A 27766-nucleotide genomic window follows, 5' to 3' on the forward strand; every position below is an offset into this window, starting at 1 on the left:
AGTGTTTGATAAAAATTTATATTCATTAGTACGCTTATAGCTGATTTTGTACTAAATTAGCTGAATAATCTCAGACAAGATGATCTCTTTCGTTCCTTGGTTTCCATGATTAGAAAATGGGAAGTCAGGCCAACTTCCTTTTATTTCCACTTATAAGTTCAGAACTGCCTGCCTTAGTTATGTAACCAAGGGTAAGCAAGTGGTCTGATTTGTGTTTGTAAAATATAGCTAATTTTTGCTATAGAAAGCCATGCCTTTGCTGTTCCAGAAGCATATCTTAATACCTTAAGATTTTAAAGTAATATGAAATTTTAGAAAATAAATCACATTTACATAAAAACAACTGCCATCAGTAAAGCTACAAATAAGTATTTGTAGCTATCTCGTATTACGCATTAGTTCCGAGTTTTTTCTCAGTAAAAATTCACATAAGCAGTCATTTGTTCATAATAAGCTTAATAAAAACCATTACTGCTTCATTTATAGGGATAGTAAACTTAAGCATTAAGGTGGTTATTCCAGTAACATGTATTGGTGAGAATACTGGCGAAACCTAAAAACTCTGAGACTTGCCTAATGTTTTAAATTCCCCTGAGCCAATGCAGGATTTGGTAACAGCTACAACATCAGTACTTGGTAATTCAGGGGTTGTCTGTGGTCTGCCCACACAATTAGCACAGACTAATGCTGGCTCCTATAGTGCCTGGCAAGCACTGGTGGACAGAACAACAGCCACACTAAACTGAGACTGCAAGAGAAGAGTTTTATAGGAGAGTCTGATGTTAACAGCCTTTAAGCAGACTGAACTGGACTCCAAAGTCACACATGTGAAAAATTTTGCCCATGTGCCTCTTGAGGAATCTTTTCATTAAACCCTCCCAATGACTCTGTACGGTATATCCTGTAGATGAGGAAAATGAGGCTTAGAAAAGTCTGGCATGAATTCAAAGTCACACCACCGCAGAGATTCCACTGAAATCTACCACCACCCTGAAGCCATCACATTAAAGTGCTTCAGATAACTGTTCATTTCTTTTGAGAATGTCAATACCAATTGCACTATAACCTGCAATGGCCTATCTCTAGAGGAGGGGTAGCTAGATGGCAGCTGAGGAAAACACTCCAGCAATTGTCTACAGAGATACCAATTTGAGCAGCTACCCACATACTAACCATCTTCACAAGAACTAGGGAAGCCCAGTGGGCAACCACAGAGCCCATTTCTTAGTGTCACAAATAAACACACCCTGAAGAAGGCAGGCAGGAAAGAGTGGCCCTCCCTCAAATCCAAGTTGCCCAGCCTACCAAGGGAGGCCTCCCTCTTGAGGAAGGGAGATGAAATTAAGTTTAGATCTTACACTTGATGCCTAGCAATGCCAAACAGGGGCACAAGCATCAGCATTGGCCACAGCAGGTGCCTGGAGATCACATCTGAGACTACTGAGGTTCCCAAGGCTTGAAAACTTGGGGGAAACCGAGCTCAGAGTCTGCCTCAGTAGCTTTGCGGCAACCTCCACAAACCCTGGGCAGACAGTAGAGTAAGACTCCAGCCCTTGGGGAGTGGAGGAGGAAGGTGAGCAAGAGGCTTGGCCTTGGAGCTCAGGGTTGGGCCTGCTACAGGAGACTCAGTGCTAGATGAAACACACAAGACCACTGCTTGGAGATGGAGCCTACGGTCTGCCTCAGCATCAGCTGGCAACCAAACCTGCTCTTTGGAAAGACTAATGGAAAATAATAGACAATTAGAATAAACCCAGGCATCTATATACAGCTGATCTGGGACAAAGGTGTTACAAACATACATTGGAGAAAGAACAGTCTTTTCAATAAGTGAGGAAGGGAAATTAGCTATCTGTATGAAACTAGGTCCCTATTTATCTCCACATACCAAAAAAAAAAGAATCAACTAAAAATGGAAGATTTTATTATAATACTTAAAGCTATGAAACAACTAAAAAATGACATAAAGGAAGTGCTTCAGTAATATGGAATGAACAAGTATTTTTTGGGTAGGAGCCCTAATACATAGAGAAGAAAATCAGGGCCCACTGTGATGGCTCAATGGTTAAATCCTCACCTTGCAAGTGTTGGGATCCCATATGGGCTCATATCCAAGCTGCTCCACTTCCCATCTAGCTCCCTGTTTATGGCCTGGAAAAGCAGTAGAGGATGGCCCAAACCCTGGGGACCTCACACGTGCATGGGAGACCGAGAAGAGGCTCTGACCCCTAGCTTTGGATCAGCTCAGTTCCAGCTGTTAAAGCCATTTGGGGAGTGAATCGGTGGATGGGAAACCTTTCTCTCTGTATATCTGATCTGCCTCTGTAGTAGAAATAAATACATCTTTAAGAAAATGAAAGAAGGAAAAGGAAAAATAAATAAATGGGACTTTACAAACTGAAAAGAAACAGAAACAACACACTCACAATAACAATAATATTTAAAAGTGAGCAATAGTTCTAAACAGACTTTTTTCAAAAGACATACAATTGGCAAACAGGTACATGAAAGCAATAATCAGCATCACTCATCATTAGGAAGATATGACTGGAAACATCAATGAGATATCACCTGACTCCAGCAATAATGACTACTATTCCAAAGACAAAATATGACAATGTTGGCAAGGTTGTGCGGAAAAAGGAACCCCTGCAACAATTTTTGGTGGGAATGTAGATTAGTACCGTCACTGTGGAAAACCGCATCTTGATATCTCAAAAAAATGAAAATAGAATCATCACATGAACCAGCAATTTCACCCCTTGGTAGATATCCAAGGGAAATGAAATCCATCTGGCAAAGAGTGCAGATGCACTCCTCTGTTAACTGGGCCACTATTCACAATAGCTAAAGAATGGAAACTAAGAGTCTATCAACTGATGCATGATAGAGAAAATGTGGCGTATAGACACAACAAAATACTATGTCACAAACAGAAAGGGGGAAGCCCTATTGTTTATGACAACATAGATAGAACTGGAAATCATTACATTATTTAAAATAAGCCAGACACAGGGGGAAAAAAACCAGCATCATAAGATTTCATTCACAGGTGAGATCTTAAAATGTTCATCTCAAAGAAATTGAGAGTACAATGATGGTTGCCTGAATCTGGGCAGAGAGGGAGAGCAGTCTGGAAAAAGGTCAATGGGTACTATGTTACAGTTACATCAGAAAAAGAAGTCCTGATATTCTAGTCTATGAGGATAACTATGAATGGCAGTAATATACACAACTCAAAGAGATGACTTTTGAAAAACATTTTCACCACAGAAAGATGGCATGTTTGAGAAAACAGATAATCTTTTCCTGATTTGAACATTACACAATATCAACACATTTTGAGATATCATATGGTACCCCACTGACATGTACAATTTTATGCATCCATTGAAGATTAAAAACTCCTGCACTGGGAAATGATTCTAGAAAGCCAAACTGAGCGGTAAGAATGATGGCAATAGCTAATTGCCACTAGGAGCACTGCTCTGGTTTTCTGCCTTCACCTGTATCAATGACAATTGAGTTCTCCTAGAAGAAAATAAATCAGAATTACAAAGAAACTGCTGTTTACACGCTGCACTTGAGAAACTAGAGACAGACTCCTTGAATAGCATTAGGTTTTTAAGAAACTGTCAAAAATGATGGCTTGCTTAAGGGGAGCTATAACATATGTTCAAGTATGAAGTTCTGAGATGGAGGGAAAATACAAAACACAAAGCTAACCACAATTTCCCCAACCTATTATCAGCATATCCACATCACTCCTCCAGAAGCAAACATGCAGGCAAAGAGCCCGCTCTAGTCTGATTACTTCTCAAAAGTACATCAACTCTGAGATTATATAATAAAGGAAATACCTTCTTCTTGTCGGCAAAAGTCTCATGGTATTTTTGTGATGCAAATAAAAATCTGTTGGGAGTTCCCAGAGATGAGGTTTCCCTTCAGTAGGATGGAAAACTCCCAGGAAAAGATTAATGGAATCCTGTCTATCAGCATCTACAAAGCAAAAACATGCTTTGTTAGAAAATCCATCACAATACTGGCATATACAACACAGAACAGAGTCCTCAAGGGATAGTAGTACAACTACGAATTCACAGGACACATCTCTGGAAATAAAAATAGTATTTACAATGCCCATTTACATATGTATAACTTACATGCATAAATATATCATCAAAAATTACCAGGATATTAAGCAAAGTCAAAATCTTGCTTCAGATGGTTCCCTTTTCTTTCATAATAAAAAGGAAAGCAAACTTAAACTGCGTGAATTTTCAGATACAATTAAATATCTTTAAGAAATTCTATCATAACTTTAGATCATGATTTTTATTGTTAAAATCAAAACATGTCTTCTTTGCCTCTTGACTTAGAGTAAATACAACTTCATTTTGTGCACAGATAAGCAGGGATACCAGAAACAAATAAAATACCGCCAAGGCTATCCATGTAGAGTTGCACGGCCTTAACCAAGGCAGGTGCACAGTCTCCACTTTTCTTCCTTGAAAAGACATTGTTGGTTCTCTGGCTGACAATGAAGGCAGAGAGAGCTCATGAGTAACAGCCTCGTTCTAATTATTCAGCCATTCTAAAATTGTCTTTCTGAACTATACTAAGAAGTAATAAAATTGGCTTTTTCTTCTTCCTTTTCCTGCCTCTATTAAAAATAACAACCAGGACCTGGCGTGATAGTCTAGTGGCAGAATCCTCGCCTTGCAAGCACTGGGACACCATATGGGCACCAGGATTCCATATGGGTGCCAGTTCAAGTCCAAGCTGCTCCACTTCCCATCCAGCTCCCTGCTCCTGACCTAGGAAGACAGTCTAGGTTAGCACAAAGCCTTGGGACCATACCCCCACGTGGAAGACCCAGAGGAGGTTCCTGGCTCCTGGCTTTAGATCGGCACAGTTCCATCATTGCAGCCACTTGGGGACTGAATCAATGGATGGAAGATCTTTCTATATCTCCTTATCTCTGTACATCTGCCTTTTGAATAGAAAATATGTAAATAAAAGTAATAACCAGCGGCCAGCCCAAAGGCTTAATTGGCTAATCATTCTTCTAAAACAACCAGTATGACATATGGGTGCTAGTTAGTGTCTCAGCTGCTCCATTTCCCATCCAGCTCCCTGCTTGTGGTCTAGGAAAGCAGTAGAGGATGGCCCCCAAAGTTTTGGGAACCTGCATCCACAGAAGAAACCTAAAAGAAGCTCTTGGCTTTGGATCGGCTCAGCTCCAGTTGTTTAGCCATTTGGGGATTGAACCAGTGAATGGAAGATCTTTCTGTCTCTCCTTCTCTCTGCAATCTGCCTTTCCAATAAAATAAATCAATCTTAAAAAAATAATAATAACCAGCACTAGAATTATAACACTTGCTCCATTTCATACTTTCTCCTCCTCCATATCCTTCATTTATCCACTCATTTTCTTCTTTCCGTTCTTGTCTCAGAGTCCTGCAGACTTACATTTGTGGCTGACATCCAAATAGAAACACTAATCTCTTTGTGAAATGAGCATAGGGCTAAGAAGATGACACAGGGAAAAAGACTGCTTTTGGAACACAAGAGGATTTATCTTAAAATCAATTTTCCCCCCAACAGCTCTGGTGAACACAAAGACACTTGAAATTAGCAATATTGTTCTCTTTACATTATTTGCTCATTTCAGTAAAGGCAAATGAATGTATTATGACACATCAAACATGTATTTCAGTTGTTAGTATTTTGACAGAAAGCATTGCATTAAAATAGCACTTACCTTTCAGGCTAAAGTAATACACAAAAGGGATATGTCTGTATGGTAAATACAGTTGGGCCTTTTTTCCTGCTTCTTGAGAGAAAACATCAAGTATGAAATAATGCAGACATTACTGCACCAGTTTTATCCCTCTTTCCACAGTACAAAAAGAAACACACTGCTGTTACTATAATTACATCTTCCATGCTTTTTAAATAGTTTTAATGTCATTTAATAATCTATCCCATGTAGTGCCTCAAAATAACTTCACATTATTGAACGAAGCTTTATGCTTTTTTTGAGTCATGTTTTTAAAGACTTTCTTTCAACCTTTCAGCCTAATACAGGCTTCCTTTAATTTTTAACAAATATGATAAAGTCTTAAGTTGTGAGAAACAAAACTTTCAAAAGGATATTCCTCCAAAGGAACATAAAGAAGACATCTTGAATGTGCTGCTATTGTAACTTTGTATCCATGGGAGCTTATGGTCCCATACTAATTTTGTGCTGTAAAACTGGCTACAAGGAGCCTGAGAATTTGCTCCTGGTGATTGTTGACAACAAATAAAATGCTTATTCCTCTGGGCCAGAGCTGCGCACCAGCAGGTTAGGGTGCTGCTTGCAGCGCTGGCGCACTATATGGGCACCTGTGCAAGCCCTAGATGCTCCACTTCAGATCGATCAATTACCAGCTAACGTGTATGGGAAGGCAGCAGAGAAATGGCCCAAGTTCTTAGGCTCCTGCATGGCTGTGGGAGGCCCAGAAAAAGCCGTTCTAGCCACTTTATTCATAAAATAACTCTTCTCATAGTGGTTATTCTTTTGCTTGTGTATAATTTTTCCTTTCCATTATGTGAAATGTTACTTTCTCAGGACCATCTTTATGTTTCAATAAGACTCTTTCTTTTTAAATCACTTATAGCTATACTTTTATTCTCTGTGTCCTTGTTAGAAAGTTCATTGCTTTGTCCTAGAGTATCAAAAATGACCTCCATTACATGGACCACGATGACAGGAGAGGGGTAGGATAGTAGATGGATGCCCTTCTTGGGAGAGCAGTTCTAGACCTTGTTCACCAGGACACACACTCAGGGATGGTACCTGCTAGCATATGGCATGTAATTCCAACCCTTGTCTCCTCCACCACTCTTGTAGGCTGAATTACATTTCCCCAAAAGACACACAAAAATGTGTGTCTAATCTGGCGTTCTTATGATATGACCTTGGGAACCAGGGTTTCTGGAGATCCATCTGAGTAAGTCCCAGTGGAGTATGACAGGTTCTTAATTTTCTTGTCTTTAATTTCTTTTTTTTTTTTCTTTTGGTACAGTTTAGTTGGTGCTGGGGTCTCCCTTCCCCTTAGCCAAGTTCCCTCCCCTCCCTTCTGTTTTCTCCTCCAGTCTCACAATGGGTGTCTTTCACAAATTTTCCCAAGTCCATTATGTTGCCGCTGGACTGTCTCCCAACCATGTTCCTACATGTCAGTCATTTCATGAGTTCATTCTTGTATCCCAGGACCCTAATGAAGGTACAATGAGGACTAGATCTTTGTTATTTATGGGCAGTAGCAATAACAGTGATAAAAGGGACACTGACCATCTCAGGTAATTATAAACAATCAGTCTCTTATGGATGGTTGATTAATGAATTACATCACAAGATCTTATTACAAAAGGTACAGGTAAGTATGAAGTGACATAAGGTAAGATTCACATGTAATATCCCTAGATTTGACATCATATTATCTTATATTAGAGCAAACATATGATATTTGCAGGTCCTTAATTTAATGTGATTGGTAACCTCATAAATAGAGGATGGGAGTCAAAGAGAGAAGAGAATACCATGAAGAATGGGCACAAGGAGAGGCTACCATGTGAAGACAGAGGCACGGGGTCAAGCACTCAAGCTACATGCCAAGCAATGCCATGGTCTGCCAGCAGGCACCCAAAGCTAAGACAAAGCAAGTAAGGCCTGTCTCCTCTCTGGCTTTCTGAGGGACACTGTGATTCCAGAGGTTAGCCTCCAGGCCCGAGGAACAACACATTCCAGTTAATTTATAGCATCAGCTGCTGTTCTTTTGTTACTGCATCCTTGAAAACTGATGCAGATTCCCTGTGTGTACGTTTGGCAGGGAGGGGAATGTGCTTTGCTTCTTCATGACAAAATGATGAGCTGTCACTCCATCATGAGAATACATTATATAAGACTTTATCTTAGGCTCTTCCCCATGCCAGCAATGAAGAGGTGAGTTGCTGTGAGTCTTACAGTGACAAGGAGCTGAATTCCACCAACAAACACGTGAACCGGAGGTGGATCCTCCCCCAGCCAAGCCCTTCAAGCAAATGATTGACATCTTAACTGCAGCATTATAAGACAATTCTGACCCACAGCCAACAGTGAGATGATGGATGTGTGCTGTTTGAAGCTGCTAACAGCAAAGAAAACAGCACAGACCTGGAAAACACCGAAAGCTGACTTTCTGTGGATGTTTCTAAGCTTCCCTTGGCGGGTTTCTCGCAGTTTCCTTGGAATGGGCACCTGCATCTTCTTCATCGGGCAGTGGCTTGCAACTCCTTCCTTACCTTCTTAGCCATGCAGCATTTACCACTTGATTCTCATTGCCACATTTGTTTCTCAAGGGACTTAATGGCCAGAACCATGCTAAGCCCGTGCTGGCATCCTCCTCCAACAGACCCACATCTGATTATCAGAAAACACTCAAGGATGTCCACGCCAACCAGCTCAACCAGCAGGTAGTACCCAGCATCACAGCATTGGGGCTCAACCCATCCCTCTGCTTTGGATTTGCTATAATGGCAGGACCCCACAGCAAATGCATCCAGGGTCCTGCTGAAGTCCTCTTTTTCTCGGAAGATGGGTGGCAGTCAATGCAGGCAATATTTCTCTCTCAACCTATTAATCTTCTCTGAAGACTTTAAACTTGAATCATATTTTTAAAAAACTAATAATTCAAACAAATGTTATCTTTATATTATAAACAGAGATATGAGACAGCAGCCAAGGAATCAAAGGAAGTAACATAATGTAAAAACTTCAGGATGGATGCCACAATGCAAAAACATCCTGTTTAAATGCACAAAAAGTTCACTCCTTCACTTACAGAACAAATACTTATCAAGCACCTTCTAAGTGATAGAACCTGTTATATTTAAAGTTTTCAAATATTTGTTTTCATTTAGCCAGATGCCAAATAGCTAAATAAATATTATACACACACATAAGAAGACATCACATGGAGGTACATCATAGAAATGCTTGTAACTTCACAATTACCTGAAAAAGCATTGCTGTAATACCGAGACAGGGTCTGCATGATATCTTTTGAATGTTGTGTCCACGGTGCTATCTTTCTGTAGGTTTTGACACGATGAACAAGTTGAGACCCACCATACTGAAGGGACAGGGTGTCACCATGATCTTCATAGAGTTCTTCAAATAACCTAAGCAAAAAAAAAAACACATGATTGCACTTCTTGAAGATAACACCAACACAAAATGCATTGTTTTTCAACATGGTATTCCAGAAGCATCACAGGAACCTCTAAATTTGAAGTAGAGGCACCATAAACCTAACCCACCAAAGACGGATCAAACTGTTTCTACCCAGCTTTAAAAGATTTCATCAAAACAACAATAGCTTTTTCTTTTTTTTATATAAAACTGTTTTTAAGACCCTAAAATTTATCAGAAGCCACAAAACAACAGAATAGTCAGAGTGACCTTGCAAAAACAAATGAGAAAATAAACTTGGAGACCTCATAGTATCTGACTTCTAAGCATACTACAAAACTATAGTAATTAAAATAACAGCATAGTCATAAAAAATCAACACAAAGATCAATGGTATAGAATAGAGACCCCAGAATTTAATGCAAATATATACAGCCATCTAATTTTTGGCAAAGGTGCCAAGACCATCCATGATAGAAAGGACAATTTTTTAATAAATGGTGCTGGAAAAATTGGATACAAAAATGTAAAAAAATAGAAAGTGGATCCCAACCTTTTAATACATACAAAAATCTACCCAAAATTGATAAAAGCCTACACATGTGAACTGAAAATATGAAATTGCTAGATTAAAAAGCAGGGAAAGTACTTCAAGACATTAGTATAAACAATATTTAGGATAAGACCTCAAAAGCAGAGACAACACAAGTAAAACTAGATAAATGGAATTACATCAAACTCAGAAGCTTCTGCACAGCAAAGAAAACAATAAAATAAAGAGATATCCAACAGAATAGTAAAAATATTTCCAAGCTAGCTAATTAAGGATTAATATTTAGCCTATATAAGGAATTAAAACCCAAAAACAAAAAGATAACCAATCCAGTAGCAAAATGGGCAAAAGACTCAAACAGACAATTCTCAAACGAAGAAAAGCAAATGGTCAAGAAACACAATGAAAAACATGCTCATATGACTAGCCATCAGAGAAATTAAATCAAAACTATCATAAGATACCACTTTACTCCTGTTGTAATGGCTTTTATGTAAAACACAGAGAGTAAGAAATGCTGAAAAGGATATGGAAAAAGCACATCTAGGTTAGGAATGTAAATTAAGACAGCTCCCATGGAAAACAGGATAGATTTCTTAAAAAAACAAAATCCTAGAAATAGAGTTGCCATATTAATCCAGCAATCTCACTACTTGATGGGATGCTTTCATAACACAAGAAGTCACTGCATCCTGCCATGTTTATAGTAGCACTGTTCACAACAGCCAATACATGGACTCAACCCAGGTATCTAATATGAGATGAAAGAATAAAGAAAATATGGTACATATGTAAACAACTGAATACTATTCAGCCATTTAAAAAAAGAATGAAATCCTGTTATTAGCAACAAAATAGATAACAACTAGAAGACATCCTGTTAAATGAAATAAGCCAGACAAATACTGCATGCTCTCCTTTGTGGAAGCCAAAAAAAAAAAAAAAAAAAAAAAAAGACCAACCACAAAACTCAATCTGAACACAAAATGGTACTTACTAGAGGCTGGGAGAGTTGGCTAGGGGCTTGGTGGGGGGAATTTAGACAATGATACCAAATAACACTTAGGTTGGAGGAGTAAGTTCCATGGCATATTTGAGTGACCATGGCTCACAACAGTATATTATATAGTTAATGAGTAAATGGGAAAGGAGATCTCTATAGAGCAAGTAACATCAGGGAAACAGAAATGTGGATTGCCCTGATTTGATCTGTATGCAATATACATGCATTGAAATGCAGCACCATGGCCCATACATATGTATAATTATTGTCAACTTTTACACATTTTTAAATGAAAAATCTAAAATATAAAAAAGAAAAAATGAGACTTCTAAATTTCTGCATCCTGCCAGATCAATCCACCTCTCATGACAGAATGTTGTTCTCTCTGAAATGTCTTTGCAACAGGATGTGTCCCTCCCCAATGCTGGGCCTGAGTTGACTTAGGCTGCTTTTATAAAACATTATAAACTGGTATGGGGAGGGGTTGGGGAAATTCCAGAGCCTATGAAACTGTGTCACATAATGCAATGTAATTAACTAAAAAAAAATTTACAGACTGGGCAGCACACAAACCACACACTGCATTGCACACGGATCTGGAAGCATGAAGTCTAAGTCAGTCCCCCAGCAGATTCTGTCTCCCTCCCAGTTTGTAGATGGTAACTCTCGTGATATCTTTCCATGATGGAAGGGGCTGGCTAGTTCGCTGAGACTCTGCAATAAAAGGTAAAAGTTCTTCCCTCGAATTCAACCATTGTCCAAAGACCTCATTTCCAAGTATCATTATTTTAGGGCTCAGGATTTCAATGCAGGAATCTGCAGGAGACATAGTCATTCTGTCCACAGCAGATATCCATGGTCTTTCATAGAATAGGTAAGTGATTGAAACTTATATTTCTTCAACTGCCTACTGATATTTTCAATGCACTGTAATCCTTTGATCTGGCCCTTTGGAAGCTAGTAATTTCCCTCAGTTGAGATTTTATGAGAATTTCAGATGGTAAGTTGTCCAATATCACTGTGTTTTTAAGAAAGAGTAAATCACAGATTTTCACAGATCCAAGGGATAATGAATATCACTAAGAAGGAACAAACATCTTTGGGGCCAGCACCACCTGGGCGTGCTGACATCCCATACAGGTGCCAGTTTGTGTCCTGGATGGACCACTTCCCATTCAGCTCCCTTGCTTAGCCAAAAGAATTTCCTGGCTCCCAGCTTCAGATCAGTTCAGCTCTGGCCGTTGTGGTCATTTAGAGAATGAACTACTGGATGGAAAAATCTTTCCCTCTCTGTCTCTCCTACTGACATCTGCCATTCAAATAAAAAATCTTTTTGTTTCAAAAAAATGAATTTATTCTATTTTAAAAACTGTAATATAGTTCATAATTTCTTGTTCAAAATGTGTGAAGATACTTGCTTCAAATGCTATCTGGATTAAAAAAAAACAATTACTACTTTGTCTAAGTACACTGGATTAATCTTTAAAAACACATAATATTTTTTGATAATGAACACAAGCAAACAAACCAAAAAGAAAACAGGTCAATAACACAAATGTTAGTAGAAATACTCCAGAATTAATTTGAATCATGTCTCCTAGCAACATAACTTTTAAGACACCGAAAGGAGAAAGGGGCTCATAAAAATCATTATTATTGATCAGGTTTGCTTCCTGTCCTTACCAGCATTGAAGTGGTGAGGCTTACCTCACTGCATCTGTATCAAACTGTAGGTTAGGTTTGTCGATCAATCCCAAGGAATAGAGCTGGTAGGCCAGAGCACATTTGCCCACCATGAACTGGGCTGTGTTGGTACGGTCCAAGCAGTCCACACAGTTGGTTCGGAGAATGCCAGTCTAAAGGAAAACAGCCAGAGTCAGTCATGATTCAGCCATCAGACTACCTCCACATCACTTTAGACAGCGTAGAAGCAGAAGAAAGGTTATGGGCAAAGGTTATTCCTGAACAAATATCAATCCCTTACTTTTATGCAAGCTTAAATATCAGCATCATGAAAAGCACTTTTTAAATTGTGTAAGTTATCTGTTTCTCGCTTACTACTGCTTCAATGGCACCAATAAGCCTGGTTTATATTTGAATTGATTTCTTTAGTTTAACAAGATATAAACAGCTAATAAGTGCAGATGTGCCAATTAGTAAAACTGTTTTTTTTTTCTTCTATTGCTCCTTCATCAGATTAACGGATCATTCAATGGGTAAAGCAACATCATCTGTGAAGCATAATTAATATATTGAATATACGTACCTGGATTGTTTTCCAAAGTTAGTCTAATTTATTCTTTCTACTTTCCCATTTGTACTTACATATCCAATAACAAAATTTAATATACAGAAAACAATCCATAGTCTATTTTATTTCAGCTCTATGTCCTTCTGTAAAAGTTAATCCCTAATAAACAGTAAGACTTTAAAAAATAATTCTGGGTCTGGCATAATAGCCTAGTGGCTAAAGTCTTTGCTTTGCATGGACCAGGGATCCCATAAGGGCATCAGTTCGTGTCCCGGCTATTCCACTTCCCTTCCAGCTCCCTGCTTCTGGCCTGGGAAAACAGTGGAGGACGGCCCAAAGCCTTGGGACCCTGCATGTGTGTGGGAGACCTGAAAGAAGTTCCTGGCTCCTGGCTTTGGATCGGCTCAGCTTCAGCCATTGCAGCCAGTTGGGGAGTGAACAGAAGATCTTTGTCTTTCCTTCTCTCTATAAATCTGACTTTCCAATAAAATTAAAAAAAAAAACTTTAAGTTAAAAAATAATTCTGAGGGTGAGTGTTCATGTTCAGTGGGTTAAGCCGCCTCCGTGATACCTGTACTCTCACACATCAGAATGCCTGCTTTGAGTCCCATCAGCTTCGTTTCTGATCGAGCTTCCTGCTAATGCACCTAAGAAGACAGCAGATTATAGTCTAAGTACCCGAGTCCCTGCCACCCATTGGGAAACCTGGATGGGTTTGGCCTGGCCTAGTCATGGCTATTGCAAACATTTGGAGAGTGAATCAGCAGATAAATTCTCACTCATTCTCTCTCCCTCTCTGTTTCTCTTTGCCTTTAAATAATTAATTTTAATAATGAAATAAAAATCATTCTCAAATAATTAAGAAGTATGCATTAAATAAGATGTACCTGTACTTACTTCTGCAGATAATACATACTATAGGTACAGATTTTACTCATTATGAACATCAAGTTGTCTATACCTGTAGGCGACCCGTGGGAATCACACATCCGCCCAATTCATTCCACCTAGGTTTAAAAACATTTTTTTTTAATTAATGGCATATACATATTGACTTCTGATACAGTTTTTGTTAAGTATTGCAGAGTCAAAGTAATAGAGCTGAAGGTGCCTGAAAAATCAGTTGATTCTGTGTAATATCATTCTTTCAGGGAAATGAACATGAGTGAATACGCATTAATTGAAATGGACAGCTTGCCATGTCCTCCTCCAAGAGATTAAACAAGAAAAGGGCATCCTAACTCGCTCCAGTCCATGCACACTGGCCCTTTATCACCTATGTTCAACCAAAACATTCCTTGCTTTCATTTAAACCTGGTCTCTACAGATATGAACAATAATTATGGGCATCCTTCCAAAAAATCTTCCATGCCTTAGCCTTTTCCACTCAACATCTGGATTCTCTCTCTTCTGCAGCTTTTCTTCATGGTAGCTGTCCTGCATTCTTTCAGTTGCTTTGGCAGATTCCCTTTTAGAGGCTACTTGCTTTCTGTTTGCTAATAATGAATCGGCTTTTGCTAGAAAACATTCCATCATGATGTTATGTTTTGATGAATAATTCAAGGGAAAAGGCTGTGTAGAAAAGACTTAATATGACTGCCCTGCCTGTGCCTTTAGAAATGTCTACTTACAAGCTTGGCTCTCGGTTGGGATCTGAAGACTGGGGTTTCACCAAGTTCCTACCACTCCTAGAGTGGAAAAGACCAGGGGCTGGTGTGGTGGTATAGCTCACTAAGTCTCTGTCTGCACAGCACCTGCACGCCACTTGGAGCCAGTCCATGTCCCAGTTGCTCCATGTCCTATCCGGCTCCCTGCTTATGGTATGGGAAAGCTGGCTCAAGTCCTCGGGCCCCTGCATCCACATGCGAGACCAAGAAGAAGCCACTGACTTGCATGTGCTCAACAGACTAATCCCAGACATTACAGCCGTCTGGGGAAAGACCCAGCGGATGAAAAAATCTGTCTCTCCTTCCCTCTCTGAAACCTTGCCATTCCAATAAAAATAAATGCCTCTTTAAAAAAAATAAATAAGACTGGCTAATGGGCCCAAACCATCAGTGGAAACAATATGGCTTTTCCTATCATTTTTAATTTTGATAGGTGCTAGGCAGAGGCTAAATCTGTGTGCTCAGCCTCCTGTAAAAAGCTTCAAGACTAAAAGTTGCTTCTCTGGGAAGCAATATCTCACATGGTACTGTCAGATTTGTCTTTGGAGAAGACTCTAGAAGCTTGTATCTGGATTTCTCTAGACTTCTATCATTTTGCTAATCTCACTTTGCACCTTTTTATCAGGATAAATCCTGGCCACACAATAGTGTGTTGAAATATAGTGAGCTCTCCCAGTCAATCAATGAACCTGATGGCGGTCTTGGCACTTACAGGCACCCTAAAATTCATAACACAACAAAAGCAAACAATGCCTACTTTAACAAAAGAAAAACACTTCCAGAGATATACACACCAGTACTTGCTTGGCTTTTGTTTGTTTGTTTGCTTTTTGCTGCTTTTCCATTGTATACATTGGAATACATTGTATACATTGGAATTCCATTGTATACATTGTATGCTATGCTATACTGAAAATGTTGGAAATACATGATATTGGCTCATTAAAAGATACATAATACATGCATCCTTGATCTGAGCAGGTTGACAAAATGGTCATGAAGAAAGATTTGTGAGCATAGAAGTACAGTAATACAATGGCAGGATTTTTCATAAAATGTATTTATAAAATGCTGCCCCTAATTAAGAATACCAAAAATGGAATTCACTATAGAAATCTTACATTACATAAACATCTTATGTAATATCTGTTCCATAAAGCAAGACATAAAGACCCCATGAGGGCAGGAATTTGGACTCGTATGGAAGATGGCTGTTATGCAGGACGTGGGTGGGGTTAGGGATAACTGGGACCAGCATTATAAAAGAGCAGGGTAACCTGCCACTTGAGACAGAGGACCAGTTTCAGTCCTAGCTACTCTGCTTCCCACCAGCTCCCTGCTAATGAACCTGGAACAGCAGCAGAGGATGATGGTTCAAGTACGTAGGTCCCTGCCACCTAGGTGGGAGACCTGAAAGGGATTTCTGGCTCCTTGCTTCAAGCTGACCCAACCCTAGCCTTTGAGGCGAGTTGAGGAGTGAATCAGTGAGTAGACCATCTGTCTCTTTCCCTTTCTCTGTTATTCTTTTAAAACAAACAAATCTTTCTTTTTGGGTGCCAACTAAGAATCCTGCTTCCTACATCAGAGTTGGATTCGTGGCTTCAGCTCCTGACTCCAGCTTCCTGTGACTGCACATCTGGGAAGCAGCAGGTAATGTTCCTGACACCTTGTGAGTGACTTGGATTGAGTTTCTAACTTTGGTTCTGGCCACTGGCTTGGCAGGCACTGGGGACTGAAACAGAGGATGAAAGCATTCTCTCTCTCAGCAGGTGGGATCTCTTTTCCCTTCCTCCCTCACATTCTCCCTCTCTCTTTCTCCTTTCCTCCATCTAAAATACATACCTTAAAAAAAATTTTTTTCTCAATCCTGTAGTTTCTCTCTCCATATATATAAAACCACCAAAGGCATTGTCATGCCCATGGTGAACACCAATTAGCCAGTTGCAGAAGCAGCTTGCTCTTGGCAAATAATACAAACTATTCACATTTAGCGTCTTTATTCATGAGAACAAAAATCTTGACTTTCTTTAGAGTTATAAATACCATACTTACTTCTCATCAGGCCTCAAAATGCTGCAGTAAGAATCGGGTCGGTTGACAAAGAAACCCGTTTTCTTCACCACACTTTCTGCAATCACATTGAGTCGATCGAGAACATTGCATAGCTTGCTGAGGAGAGAAGCAAGAATGAGAAGGGAGCAAAGAACCCAAGTGTTGGCACGTGTCTCTCCCTACATCCACACATGTAAAGTCCCTAGCAGGAACATGCAGGGAATTCCTTTTATAAAACTCTTGGTTTGTATTTCATGGGAATATTCTAATAGTTAGTGTTCAGGCTACAATGCGGACTCCATAACTAATAAGATTTAATGCAAAAGAGACAGGAAGGAACTGGAATTATATTTTGAATACTGACAGTCCTTCATCTTGGCATGGGATAGCCTTCTAGGACTTTTTCTAAACCTTTCCACTCCCCAGGAGTTGGAGTGAAGTCGATAAACATTCACAAAATGAAAGGTGTGAAACAAATAATTATGAACAGCAGTGGCCATAAACCTAGCTACCTTATGAGAAAGTATGTGCCCATGGCCAAGTACATAAAAGGATAAGGAGAAGTCCCAGGGAGATAAGTACAAAATTATATAGCAGTATTTTAAAAAAATAAGACCTTAAAATAAACCAAATGCTTAGACAATGCATAGAGAATCAGTAAATGAAAAAAAAATAAAGATAGTGTGAGGTCTGATGATAGAAGTCTCTTAGAAAGGATGAGTTCTGAATCAGGGGGAAGACACCTCAGCCAGCAGCAACCAATAAGAACCCAGGCCCAGGGATGGGACTTGGGCTGCTCCACCTAGGGTCCATCATGAAAATTGGGTTTTCTGGAACAGAACAACCTGAGCAACAAACAACCTCACATCACCGCTTTGTGGAGCAAACCAAGTGATGAGGCTTTAACGTCACAATAAAAAGTTGAGATTTACTGTGAACGATCATGAGTTATTTTAAGGTCTTCCATGAGAAGGGGAATCTAAAAGTGGTGTCTGATGAAAATGTTTCAACAGTGAGATAGGATAGAATGGAAACAGGGACTCCAACGCCTTTATGGACCAACAGCAAGAGGTGTTCTAGACTGACCAGTGAAGTCAAACACGAAGTCACAAAAGGGATAAACAGGAGGCAAGAGGAGAGTCTGGTTGACTCAAGTACGTGTGCGACCTGAGATAGCTCCTCCACAGCTCCAGGAAGGAAGTTAAACCAGTAATGCTTCATGGCAGAAATCAGCTTCCTGCTGGTGTCCTGGGACAAGAAAAGGAGAAATATCACAACCAAACAGGTGGGTATCATTTACCTTTTGGTGTACTTGGCCATATCCCAAGGAATATAAACAATGGTGTGCTCGGGAGGCAGGAACTGGTTCAGGTAGGTCACAGCAGCGACCAGTTCTTCACTCAGAATCCGTTCATGCTTTCTTTTCTCTCGTTCCTTTATCAAAAAGCAAATGTTCTGGAATTTTAGCTACCACAGATTAAGAGGAACAGCCTTTTAACAGTTTTCCTTTTTCAGCTAACGTGAGACACAACAACCATGTCAAATACACTGAAATGAGACGTAGTGACAACATTCAAATCAATGCAAATAAGTCAGAGTTTCCTGTTATTTCATGTCCTAAATGCCTGCAACAGCAGATGCTGGGTCAAGGTCACAGCCAGGAGCCAGGAACTCCACCTGCATCTCCCACACAGGTGGCAGGAACTCAAGCAGCCAAGCCATCAACCACTGGCTTTCCATGTACATCAGCAGGAAGCCAAGAAAGAAGCAGAGGTGCTGAGATCTGAACCCAGGTGCTCTGCTGTGGGAAATGTGCACCCCCACAGGCAGCTTGACCTCTGCACCACACACACAAATTAACATCTCTGAAGCTACCGAAAGTAACCGTGGTGCAGTGGATGCCCCTTCCTCGTGCCATACAGACAAGTCAAAGCTATCAGAAGGGATGAGCATGCACACATACACACACACCCCTCTGCATGCTGTTCTCTCCGAGTGTAATACTGTTCGCCATCCTCTGAATCAAGGCAATGCCTCTTCATGCTGGTTCATCTGCCTGACTTTACCAGCCTTTCTCTCTCTTACTCTGAGGGCAGGTGCTGTTTCTATACACATGGCACTTCTTAAATGGCTGATTGAGTGGGTATTTGCTAGTTTGTCTTTTTATCATATTTATTAAGCAAACTCTCAGATACTATTAGGTTCCTAGCCACTGCCAGGTTCATAATAAAATCTTTGTTTTTCACATTCTCAGTGTTTTCTTTGCTGCTGAGATTCTTACAGTCGCTTGGTTGCAATAAAGGCAGATAAAATTGTGCGGACTCCATCCTAAGCCTATAGATGGATGCCACATGAGTTGTTTACCAGTCAATGTATTCTTATAAAGAAACAAAGACCAATGTCCCCATGGTGTCTGGGTTTCTTAATGCTACCTCAGTTTTTGAGTGACAATAGCACCCTGACTTCTGTATCCTGCCCTTTGATCCTGTCACTATGTATTTATTTGTCCAGGAATTCTTATGACTTTTCAGAGAAGCCAGAAGTGGCCTCAGGCTTTCTTCTCACTGGACACTAATATATAAATTTCACCCACACCTAATTCATACATAACACTAGGAAGCCTGATACTCATTTGCTTGCTTTGGGAACATACAACTGAATACTCAGGTCCACTGGGCAGAGGTCAAGGACAACCTCAGGACAAATGGCCACAGTCCAGACACCTGGGGCACAAGGAGTCATCATGGAACAATAACCTGCAACCTCTCCTCTGGAGAGCAGTGAGGGCCAGATCCTGACCTTCCCTGTGCTGAGGAAACATGTGCTTGGCTCCCATAAGCAAGCAGGAGAATCCACCATACCTTCACTAAATTCAAGATGATGATGGGCGAGCCAAACCGCTGAAGCATCTGGTCAAAGTGAAGGGCAGCCACATGTGCAAAAGGATCTGCCTGATCCACTGTGGAGGGAGAAAGACGAAAATCACCTGAATGACATGCCCAAGATGTTTAAAGGAACACAATTCAACTCTTCTAACAACTTCACTTCCCAAAACCCTCTTGAGGTGCGCACAGCGCACTCATTCATCATACATTTATTAAACTGACACGACGCTCTCCTTACTGAAGAGAAATACACATAATTAGCTAGCAGTCAAAAATCAAACACACATTGATTGCATAAAAATAAATTATCTACTTTTTGGGACTAAATCTTGTTGAAACTTAAGGATTTATGAGATTTTTATGACAACAGTTCTTTATTTCTAAATGTAAGCATTGGAAAAAAAACAAAAAAAATTTTTAAAATGTTGTTGCACATACATGTGATGGGCGGTTTAGGCATCATAGTGGATATGTCCTGAGACCAGTACAAGGGAACTGATCCTCTAACTTGCACATAAGAAGAGTAGCTTCCAGCAGTAAAAGACATCACAGAAGCATCACAGACTATTTGTTCTGTCTCTACCTCATTTGCAACATCACCCTGGGAAGAAAAGAACATTTAAAGAGAGTTTATGCTCTTAAGATTTTTTAATGGAAAAAAAATTCAAGTATACTATGAAACTATCATTCCTACTCATCAAAGATCTTCAAATAGGTACATGTTGTCAATTTCAATGTGTATATTAGAAAAGCAAAACCATTTAAAAGCAAGACAGGAGAGCAATTAAAAGTAGCAGCAAATACACTGGCAGGGGGAGAGGGATCAAATTAAGTAGCGAATAATGCAAGTAGAAAACCAAAGACAGCTTGACTGGCATAAATGCTTGGGAATGAGAAAAACGAAAAACAATTTCATGAATCAAACAAAAGGAGAGGAAAACCAGACTATCAGAATTCAATTCTTGAAAGCCAAAAACAGATGAAAGAACAAAATAGTAAGATTTAAAACATGCCTAATGCACAGAAGCACAGAGAAAGGATTTTCAGGCAATTTGTTTATATATGGATATGACCAAGAATAATGCTGGGTGCATTAATAATGCTGGGTCTGACTATCCTTTGAATAGTCAATTAGGAGCAAACATTCTGACTTTTCTTAAGGTACCAGTGAAAATAATTTACATTGCTAGTATAATTTTACACACAATATTGTTATTTTGAACCAGGGTCAACATCCAATGCCTCATTCAATCTGTCTACTCAATCACACATCTGCTCAAGACTCCAGTTGTCAACCACAAATAGAGATAGCGTACCCAGAGCAGATGACATGGCTGATGGTTACATGGTGAATTTTAAAGCTTGTTTTCTGTGGTGAACAGCAAAAACAATCTAGACAGTGAAGGGCAGAGGGCAAAGGTTATCCCCTTGATTTACTCTATGCTTTCATCAGGAATGTCTTTCAAGGTCAGTGCAATGGCATAGCAGGCTGATCCTTTGCCTAAAGCACTGGCATCCCATATGAGAGCCAGTTAGAGCCCTGGCTGCTCCACTTCTGATCCAGCTCCCTGCTGATGTACTGGGAGAGCAGTGGAATGCCTAAGGCCTTGGGCCCCTAAACCTATGTGGGAGACCTGCTGGAGGTTCCTGGCCCCCAGTTTCGGACTGGTCCAGCTCTGGCCATTGTGGACACTTGAGCTTCTTAATGTCAATGGATGGAGGCTCTCTCTGTCTTTCCTTCTCTCACTGTATTTCTGACTTTCAAGTAAATAAATTTGAAAAAAAAAAAAACTCTTCCATGAACAAACACAAAATCACTGTCTTTTACTTCACTCCTTGGGTGAAGGTAATCTGTTGTTTTATCTCTACGTTAAACATGCATTTTTCTCTATATAACAAAAATTGCTCATCTTAAAAAGACATTACGCATTTCTAAATGCCCTAAAACACCGTATAACTCCAGGAAAGCTGACTTCTTGGAACATCTGTAAATGAGTCATATTTTTCACAAGTTTGATACTCTGGAAAATTATTCTTAATACTATCCCAAACTGAGAAATTCTGCTTTTTAAAATTGCCCATTGCCTTAGCTATGAGACAAACTGATGTAAAAAGTTAATATCAACAGCAATTCTGTTTGTCATCTTACCTCACAGTTTGCACCTCTCTTGAGAAAGCGGGTTCCAGCAAACTTGCTAGATCTTCTAGCTATTAGAGTGACATACACTGGTCGCCCATAGATCAACAGTTCTTAGAAATCAAGTTAAAGTTGTTTACCATTTGTGGTTGTCACTAAGACTAAGAGAATTGGTATTCGTTAAGTGCACACCTACATAAATCTCATCCAATGGCCTAAAGAATATTGAAAGTGCCACCAAAGAATGGAAGAGAAATAATAGAATCATTATAGGTCTAATCTTCACTATCATGCAGATCAGAAGGCCTTACCTAAAGAAAGGCTTCATAGAATTTCAGATGAAAACAATAAGCAAGTGTCAAGTTACTAGCCAGGGGAAGATCTGCCCTTTCCCTGCAGCCAGGCATCAGATGTGAACAAGTACACTTAATCCTCCTCTAGTCTTTAGAGAGCACAGGCCTCTCAGAGAACAGGTGCCACCTCATGGGATGTATACATTATGCAGCAGCATGTAATACTGAGGGACTAGAATGAGCATAACACCGTGTAAGCAATCAAAAACCTAAACCCTGAATAAATCCACGTCAACTGCTTGACCCACATACAACTTTTTTTAGGTCATCTTATTTAACTCTCTGAGCCCAAATCTCACCTCCTGCAAAACAGAGTAAGAAATAATGGAGTCATTATAAGTTGGGCTTCTCTATTGTGAAATGTGCTCTAAAAATCCAAAACATTTGAGAATCAACATGATCCTGCAGAGGAAAAGGCTACACTTGACCATGTGATGGGCACAACCAAAATGCAGGATAACTAGAAATATCATATAAAATTACCTTCAGATAATATGGATCATATGGTGTATATAATACATAAATGAATTTCATTTTCATATTTGGTCCCATCCTCAAAATATCTCATTATTTATATTCAAATAATCCACCCCCCAAAAAAATTGAAATCTGAAACATTGACGATCCCAAACATTTCAGGCAAAGGATACTCAACCTGTACTTTTCCTAGGTGGTCAGGAAGACTGGATAAAGTAGTGTGATAAAATGTTCAACGTTCAATAAATAGCAATTACTGTCATCATACAGATTCCAAAATTTATTAAATGTGTGATAACCAGGGAACTAGATGCATCATTTAAAATAATGGTCTTTGAAATTATAATCTGTAATGATGTTCACTATTTTAAATTACAAGAATTTATTTTGCTTAATATATGCCAGGATCTGAGCTGGCTATTGGAAACATAAAACAATCTAGAACTACTTTTTAGGAACAGCCTCCAGACTCTAGCATATTCTTATGGGTATTCTTGGTGAAAATATTTTGTTCTTCCCAGGTAGATTTAATTTTGGAAACAGACAAAAATCATTCAAGGCCCAATCCTGTTATGCAGTGAATGACAAAGCAGATAACATTGGTTGAGATGGGTAGTTTGGTCCAGTGGTTAAGACATTACTCACTGATTGAAAATGATTATGAAGCAATAAGCCTAATGTTTAAGTAGAGCATAAAAATCTCACTCTCCCTCTTTTCAAAACTTCTGTGTCTTCATCTAGACTCTCTTGCCTCACAATTGCCACAAAATAGACAGCTCCTGTATCCACACTGGAGACCTACGAGAAGCTCGTGGCTCCTGGCTTTGGAGCAGGTCAGCTCTGGACAATGTGACCATTTGGGGAGTGTAACAGAGGATGGAAGGTTTCTCCTTGTGTCTCCTGTCTTTGTAAATCTGCCTTTCACATAAAAATAAATAAATCTATGATACAAGGAAGAATATTAACCAGAAATCTCCACTGTGGGACAGTAAATGCTACCACCCTACATCCTATGACACACCTGCATCTGACTGGTTTCAATGTAGCTGGAAATTAAATGAACCTGTGGAAGGAAAAAATAAGTGTTTCTCAAACTGAACTCAACATCTTAACCCAAGGCTCTACCTCCATCTCTCTGATCTACCATACTGCCTTCCAATCTGGACTCATTCCTCTTGAATAACTGCAAGTGCCTCCTTACTTGTGTCCCTTGTTCCAGCCTCATTTTAAGCACTGCAGCTTGAAAACAGCTGCCAGCTGAGAGCTTCCTGAATACTACTTTGCAACTGACACTTTCATTCACAAAGAATGTTCCAAAGACCTAGCACGGAATCCAAGATCCACACTTAGCCTGACCACCAAGGCAGTCTGGTTACCACCAATGTCCTTCTCACTGTATAACCTTACCTCCTGGGAGATGGATACACAAGCCACAAGATCACTGACAAGTACAAGTAGTTTTCTACCTCTAAACATTCAATACAGAAAACCCAGGACTGATCGACAACCCCCTCCTACACATACACACACACACACACACACACCACCCCCATCCTCACCATTACCACCTCCGCAGTAAAGATCCCAATTCTGCAGCGTACCCGGGCTAAGTCCTCCAAGACCTGCTTCCTCCACACCTGTAGGTCATTTTGCTCCTTCTCCCAGGTTAACACAATCCTTGCTTATCGATATCACTCACAGTGCACTTAGCACTGTCTTCTTATTAGTCTTTCTCTGCACATAAAATGTCTTCTGCTCAAATACTCTGCCTTCCTCTTTGTATTTCTATTGCATGGCATCCTTACTAAGTTTTCCTAGTGGGAGGCCCACAGGGATCATTATAACCTCATGATTTGTTTGTAGCTTTCTACAAACTAGTACAGCACAAGTTTAATAATAAGTATTTTAAGTTATACAAAAAGGATACTTGACTGGCCGCAGAACCCATGAATAATGTACAAGAGCCAGTCACGATGAACGGTGTTTTTAATTATATCCAGGAGTTCACCATTCCACACATACTTCATATAAGGTTCACTACAGATCCCAAATACACCTGAAAAATAAAGTATCATAAAAAGAAAGAAACTGGTTAGCATTCAACTAATTTGCAAGTTCTTAGACCTCTGTTTTTTGACTTCAAAATAAGATGCCTCAGGAATCTTACTGCAGGTAACTCAGTGTATGTCACTCAATCCACCTCAGGAACACTGTGCTAATTTCATAACCACATTAGACACATGTTTTCTAATGTGTGAGTTTTCAGTTGACAAGAAGAGGAAGCGACAGGGAAATGAAGGACATGAGTACAAATACACCAACAAAGCCAAGAGACAGCAGAGAGTAGCAGCTGAGAGAACAGGGTTGTAGAATTGGAGGGCCTGGTTCATGCTCTTGCTCTGCCTCAAGTACAGGAACCCATGTGATCAGGAGTGTTCCCCTGTCTCCTCACCCATGCCCATACTGTTCTAAGCACTGGGTGCCTAGGACAAGCCCAACGTGTACGTGCTCGCATAAGTGGTGGCCATTCCTATATTAGGCTTTTCTATTTAATAAAAAAAAAAAACTTCATTTCATAATGTGATTTCAGCACATGCAAATAAACAATAAACATACATCAATTTTTCTACATGCATAGGAAGTAGAAAATAAGAAATAAGCATATCTATATGATTAGGATTAAAAGACTCGAAAAGTTCTATCAACCAACACCATTTTTCGTTTTTTTTTTTTTCCCTCAAAACTGATCTGTGAAGAGTGTTTATGCTGAATGCACTTTGATTTGTAAAAACTGAACTGAACTTTCTCTGATCTGTCAATGTATTACACAACGTACCACACAAGAGAATCAAAACACAGGTGTTGAACAGGTGTCTGAACAAATCCATGTGATCTGGATGATCATGAGTAGGAAGGATGCATGCTGGCTTTGGCCATGGGTCAAATAACCAATCAAGTAGTAACTTCCAAGAGTCAAGGGCAAGGCCAAGGATGAGATTCAGTCTTCTTGGAGAGGACCAGAATCTCTGACAAAGTACCAGGACAGACACAGCCTCTTACGGAGTAAACTGAAAGGACAAACATTCTGGGGCCACTTTAGTTTGGATTCTACCTCTGTACCCGTATCTTCATCACTGCCATTTAAATTTCCTGGAGCAAGGAGCATGAAAATACTACTAATCGAGCAGAGAACTCTGGCTTATCAAGAGCACTCTGACTTATTAGGTTAAGTCACTTCCTACAGTGCTGGCATCCTGTGTGGGAGCTGCCAGCTCATGTCCTGGCCGATCCACCCCTGATTGAGCTCCCTGCTAGTGCACCTGGGAAAGCAGCAGAACCCGATAATTCTGCCTTTCAAATAAGCAAATTAAAAAATTTATTTTTAGAAAAAGATACTATTGTCTAACTAGGTTTATACAATCCAATTCAGCAAAATTCCCTTAACTTAAGCTTGAAATTATTTCTTCACATCACTGATAATCCAGACCACCTCAAGGATCTGGTGACCAAACCACTGATGGAGGACAAAAGCACCTGTTCATCTAGTGTCGGCCAAGGTCTCCAGGGCAGCTGCTGGTCCTACAGAGATTCTATATGGTCCAGCCGGAGGCAGAACCTAAGAGACACTGATGAGTCAAGCTGGGACCTACAGAAGTAGCAAAAACCTCGGACCTACCACACTGTCTTCCCTGCACATTGGCCAAGGTAACTTCATCTCTAGGTGTCAATTTCCTAACCAAGCTTTCTTTCTAACAAGGCTTTTAGGAAGACTATAGAGAGATTTAAGTGTGAATGTCTAGCAAATAATAGGTAGCCCACAGTAACCTCCCTAAAACTTGGGCCATGCTGATTGAGTCCCTTTAATGAAAGAGAACTAGGTGATGTATCTTTTCCAACATCCAAAAACATAACAAAGCAAACAAACACGAAGACAATTCTCCATTTAAACTTCCCCAAAAGTCTAGACCTGAATGCATTCCTCACAAAAAGGACATGAATACTTGCTACAAAATCTCAGCATATAATTTTCTAGCTGGCCTACAAATGAAATCACACGGTGACTAATGATCTCTGTAAAAAATAAATTGGTCAAGTTCACATATCCAAAACAGCCCCATGGAAGGATGCAGAAATATGACAAAAATGTGAGTGAACTGAGTGAGATACCATCTCTGGCAGGCCACAGCAACACAGAATAAACACAATGAAAACCACCTACCGCTTCCACCCTGTGTGATTAACCCTTCATCTTCAAAGATGTCAAAACTCTCCTGGCGAGTCTGGGTTGTTTCTGATTTTAACATCTCCAGGGGCATCCGCAAGACAGTGAGATTATACTGAAGTGAGTGGGATAAATCGTAGCTGTAACTGAGAACAGAATTGAAATTTAAGAATTAAAAGAGAAAACCTACTTCACAGTCTTAGCTCCCATATGGAATAAAACCTGTGAACTAAATTATTTAGGCACCTGTTACTTTACAGAGATGTACTGCTGTTCAAATGAGCACCATAAGACATAGCAGAATATGAACATAATTGAAAATTTAAAATTCATTTGATGACTTAGATATCTGCATATTACAATATATATAAAACACAAAACGGTTAACCTACATTGATTTTTTTTTTTTTTTTTTTTTTGCTTCGCAGAGATATAAGCTCATGGTGCTGTACAAGGGAGTTAACTTTCAGGTATATATGAATGAGGTTTGCTAGATGATTCAACACCCACTGTAACTGAGTGTGCTTCTGTACCCTAGCTTACTGAGGAACAAAAATAACTGTATTAATTATTAATGGTTGTATTTCGAGTAAATGTAATAACATAGGAATAGGCAATTAGCATAGGCCATTGCAGTGAAACATGTCTTAGGACCATAACTGCCCTTCCAAATACTCTAATAATCTCTGTATAGATAAGATTATTTTAGGCCAAAAGAAACCTGTTATGATTCTGCTATCACAACATTAATCATCCTACAAGTACTTCTAGCTATAAATTTTTTGGTAGAGAATTTCAGAAAGTACATTTTAGATTTATGCAAATTTTTATTTTAAATATCTGAGTCTTTTTTTAAATGATTACAAATTAATCTGAAAGGTAATATGTAAATTATTATTCCTTACTTATATAATTCTATTAAAATTGATTTCTATGTCATCTGTAAAAT

At 39.5% G+C, this 27766-nt stretch overlaps 1 protein-coding gene across 2 annotated transcripts in view; it reads right to left on the reverse strand.

Annotated features, from left to right (window-relative positions):
- The window catches only part of LOC121167119 (polyphosphoinositide phosphatase), a 124172-nt gene that overhangs the window by 52980 nt on the left and 43426 nt on the right, over positions 1-27766 (reverse strand). For both annotated transcript variants that reach the window (XM_040996499.1, XM_040996500.1), the window contains exons 6-16: positions 26815-26963; positions 24523-24651; positions 21778-21878; positions 20067-20229; positions 19605-19702; positions 18044-18177; positions 16744-16860; positions 13986-14031; positions 12481-12629; positions 9041-9207; positions 3861-3999 (exon numbers count right to left, since the gene is read on the reverse strand). In XM_040996499.1, coding sequence (XP_040852433.1) covers positions 3861-3999; positions 9041-9207; positions 12481-12629; positions 13986-14031; positions 16744-16860; positions 18044-18177; positions 19605-19702; positions 20067-20229; positions 21778-21878; positions 24523-24651; positions 26815-26963 — 1392 coding nt within the window. The remainder of the gene's footprint in view (positions 1-3860; positions 4000-9040; positions 9208-12480; positions 12630-13985; positions 14032-16743; positions 16861-18043; positions 18178-19604; positions 19703-20066; positions 20230-21777; positions 21879-24522; positions 24652-26814; positions 26964-27766) is intronic.

This window comes from Ochotona curzoniae, unplaced genomic scaffold (genome assembly GCF_017591425.1).
Source record: "Ochotona curzoniae isolate NIBS_2020 unplaced genomic scaffold, NIBS_Ocur_1.0 patch336, whole genome shotgun sequence".
Taxonomy (NCBI): domain Eukaryota; kingdom Metazoa; phylum Chordata; class Mammalia; order Lagomorpha; family Ochotonidae; genus Ochotona; species Ochotona curzoniae.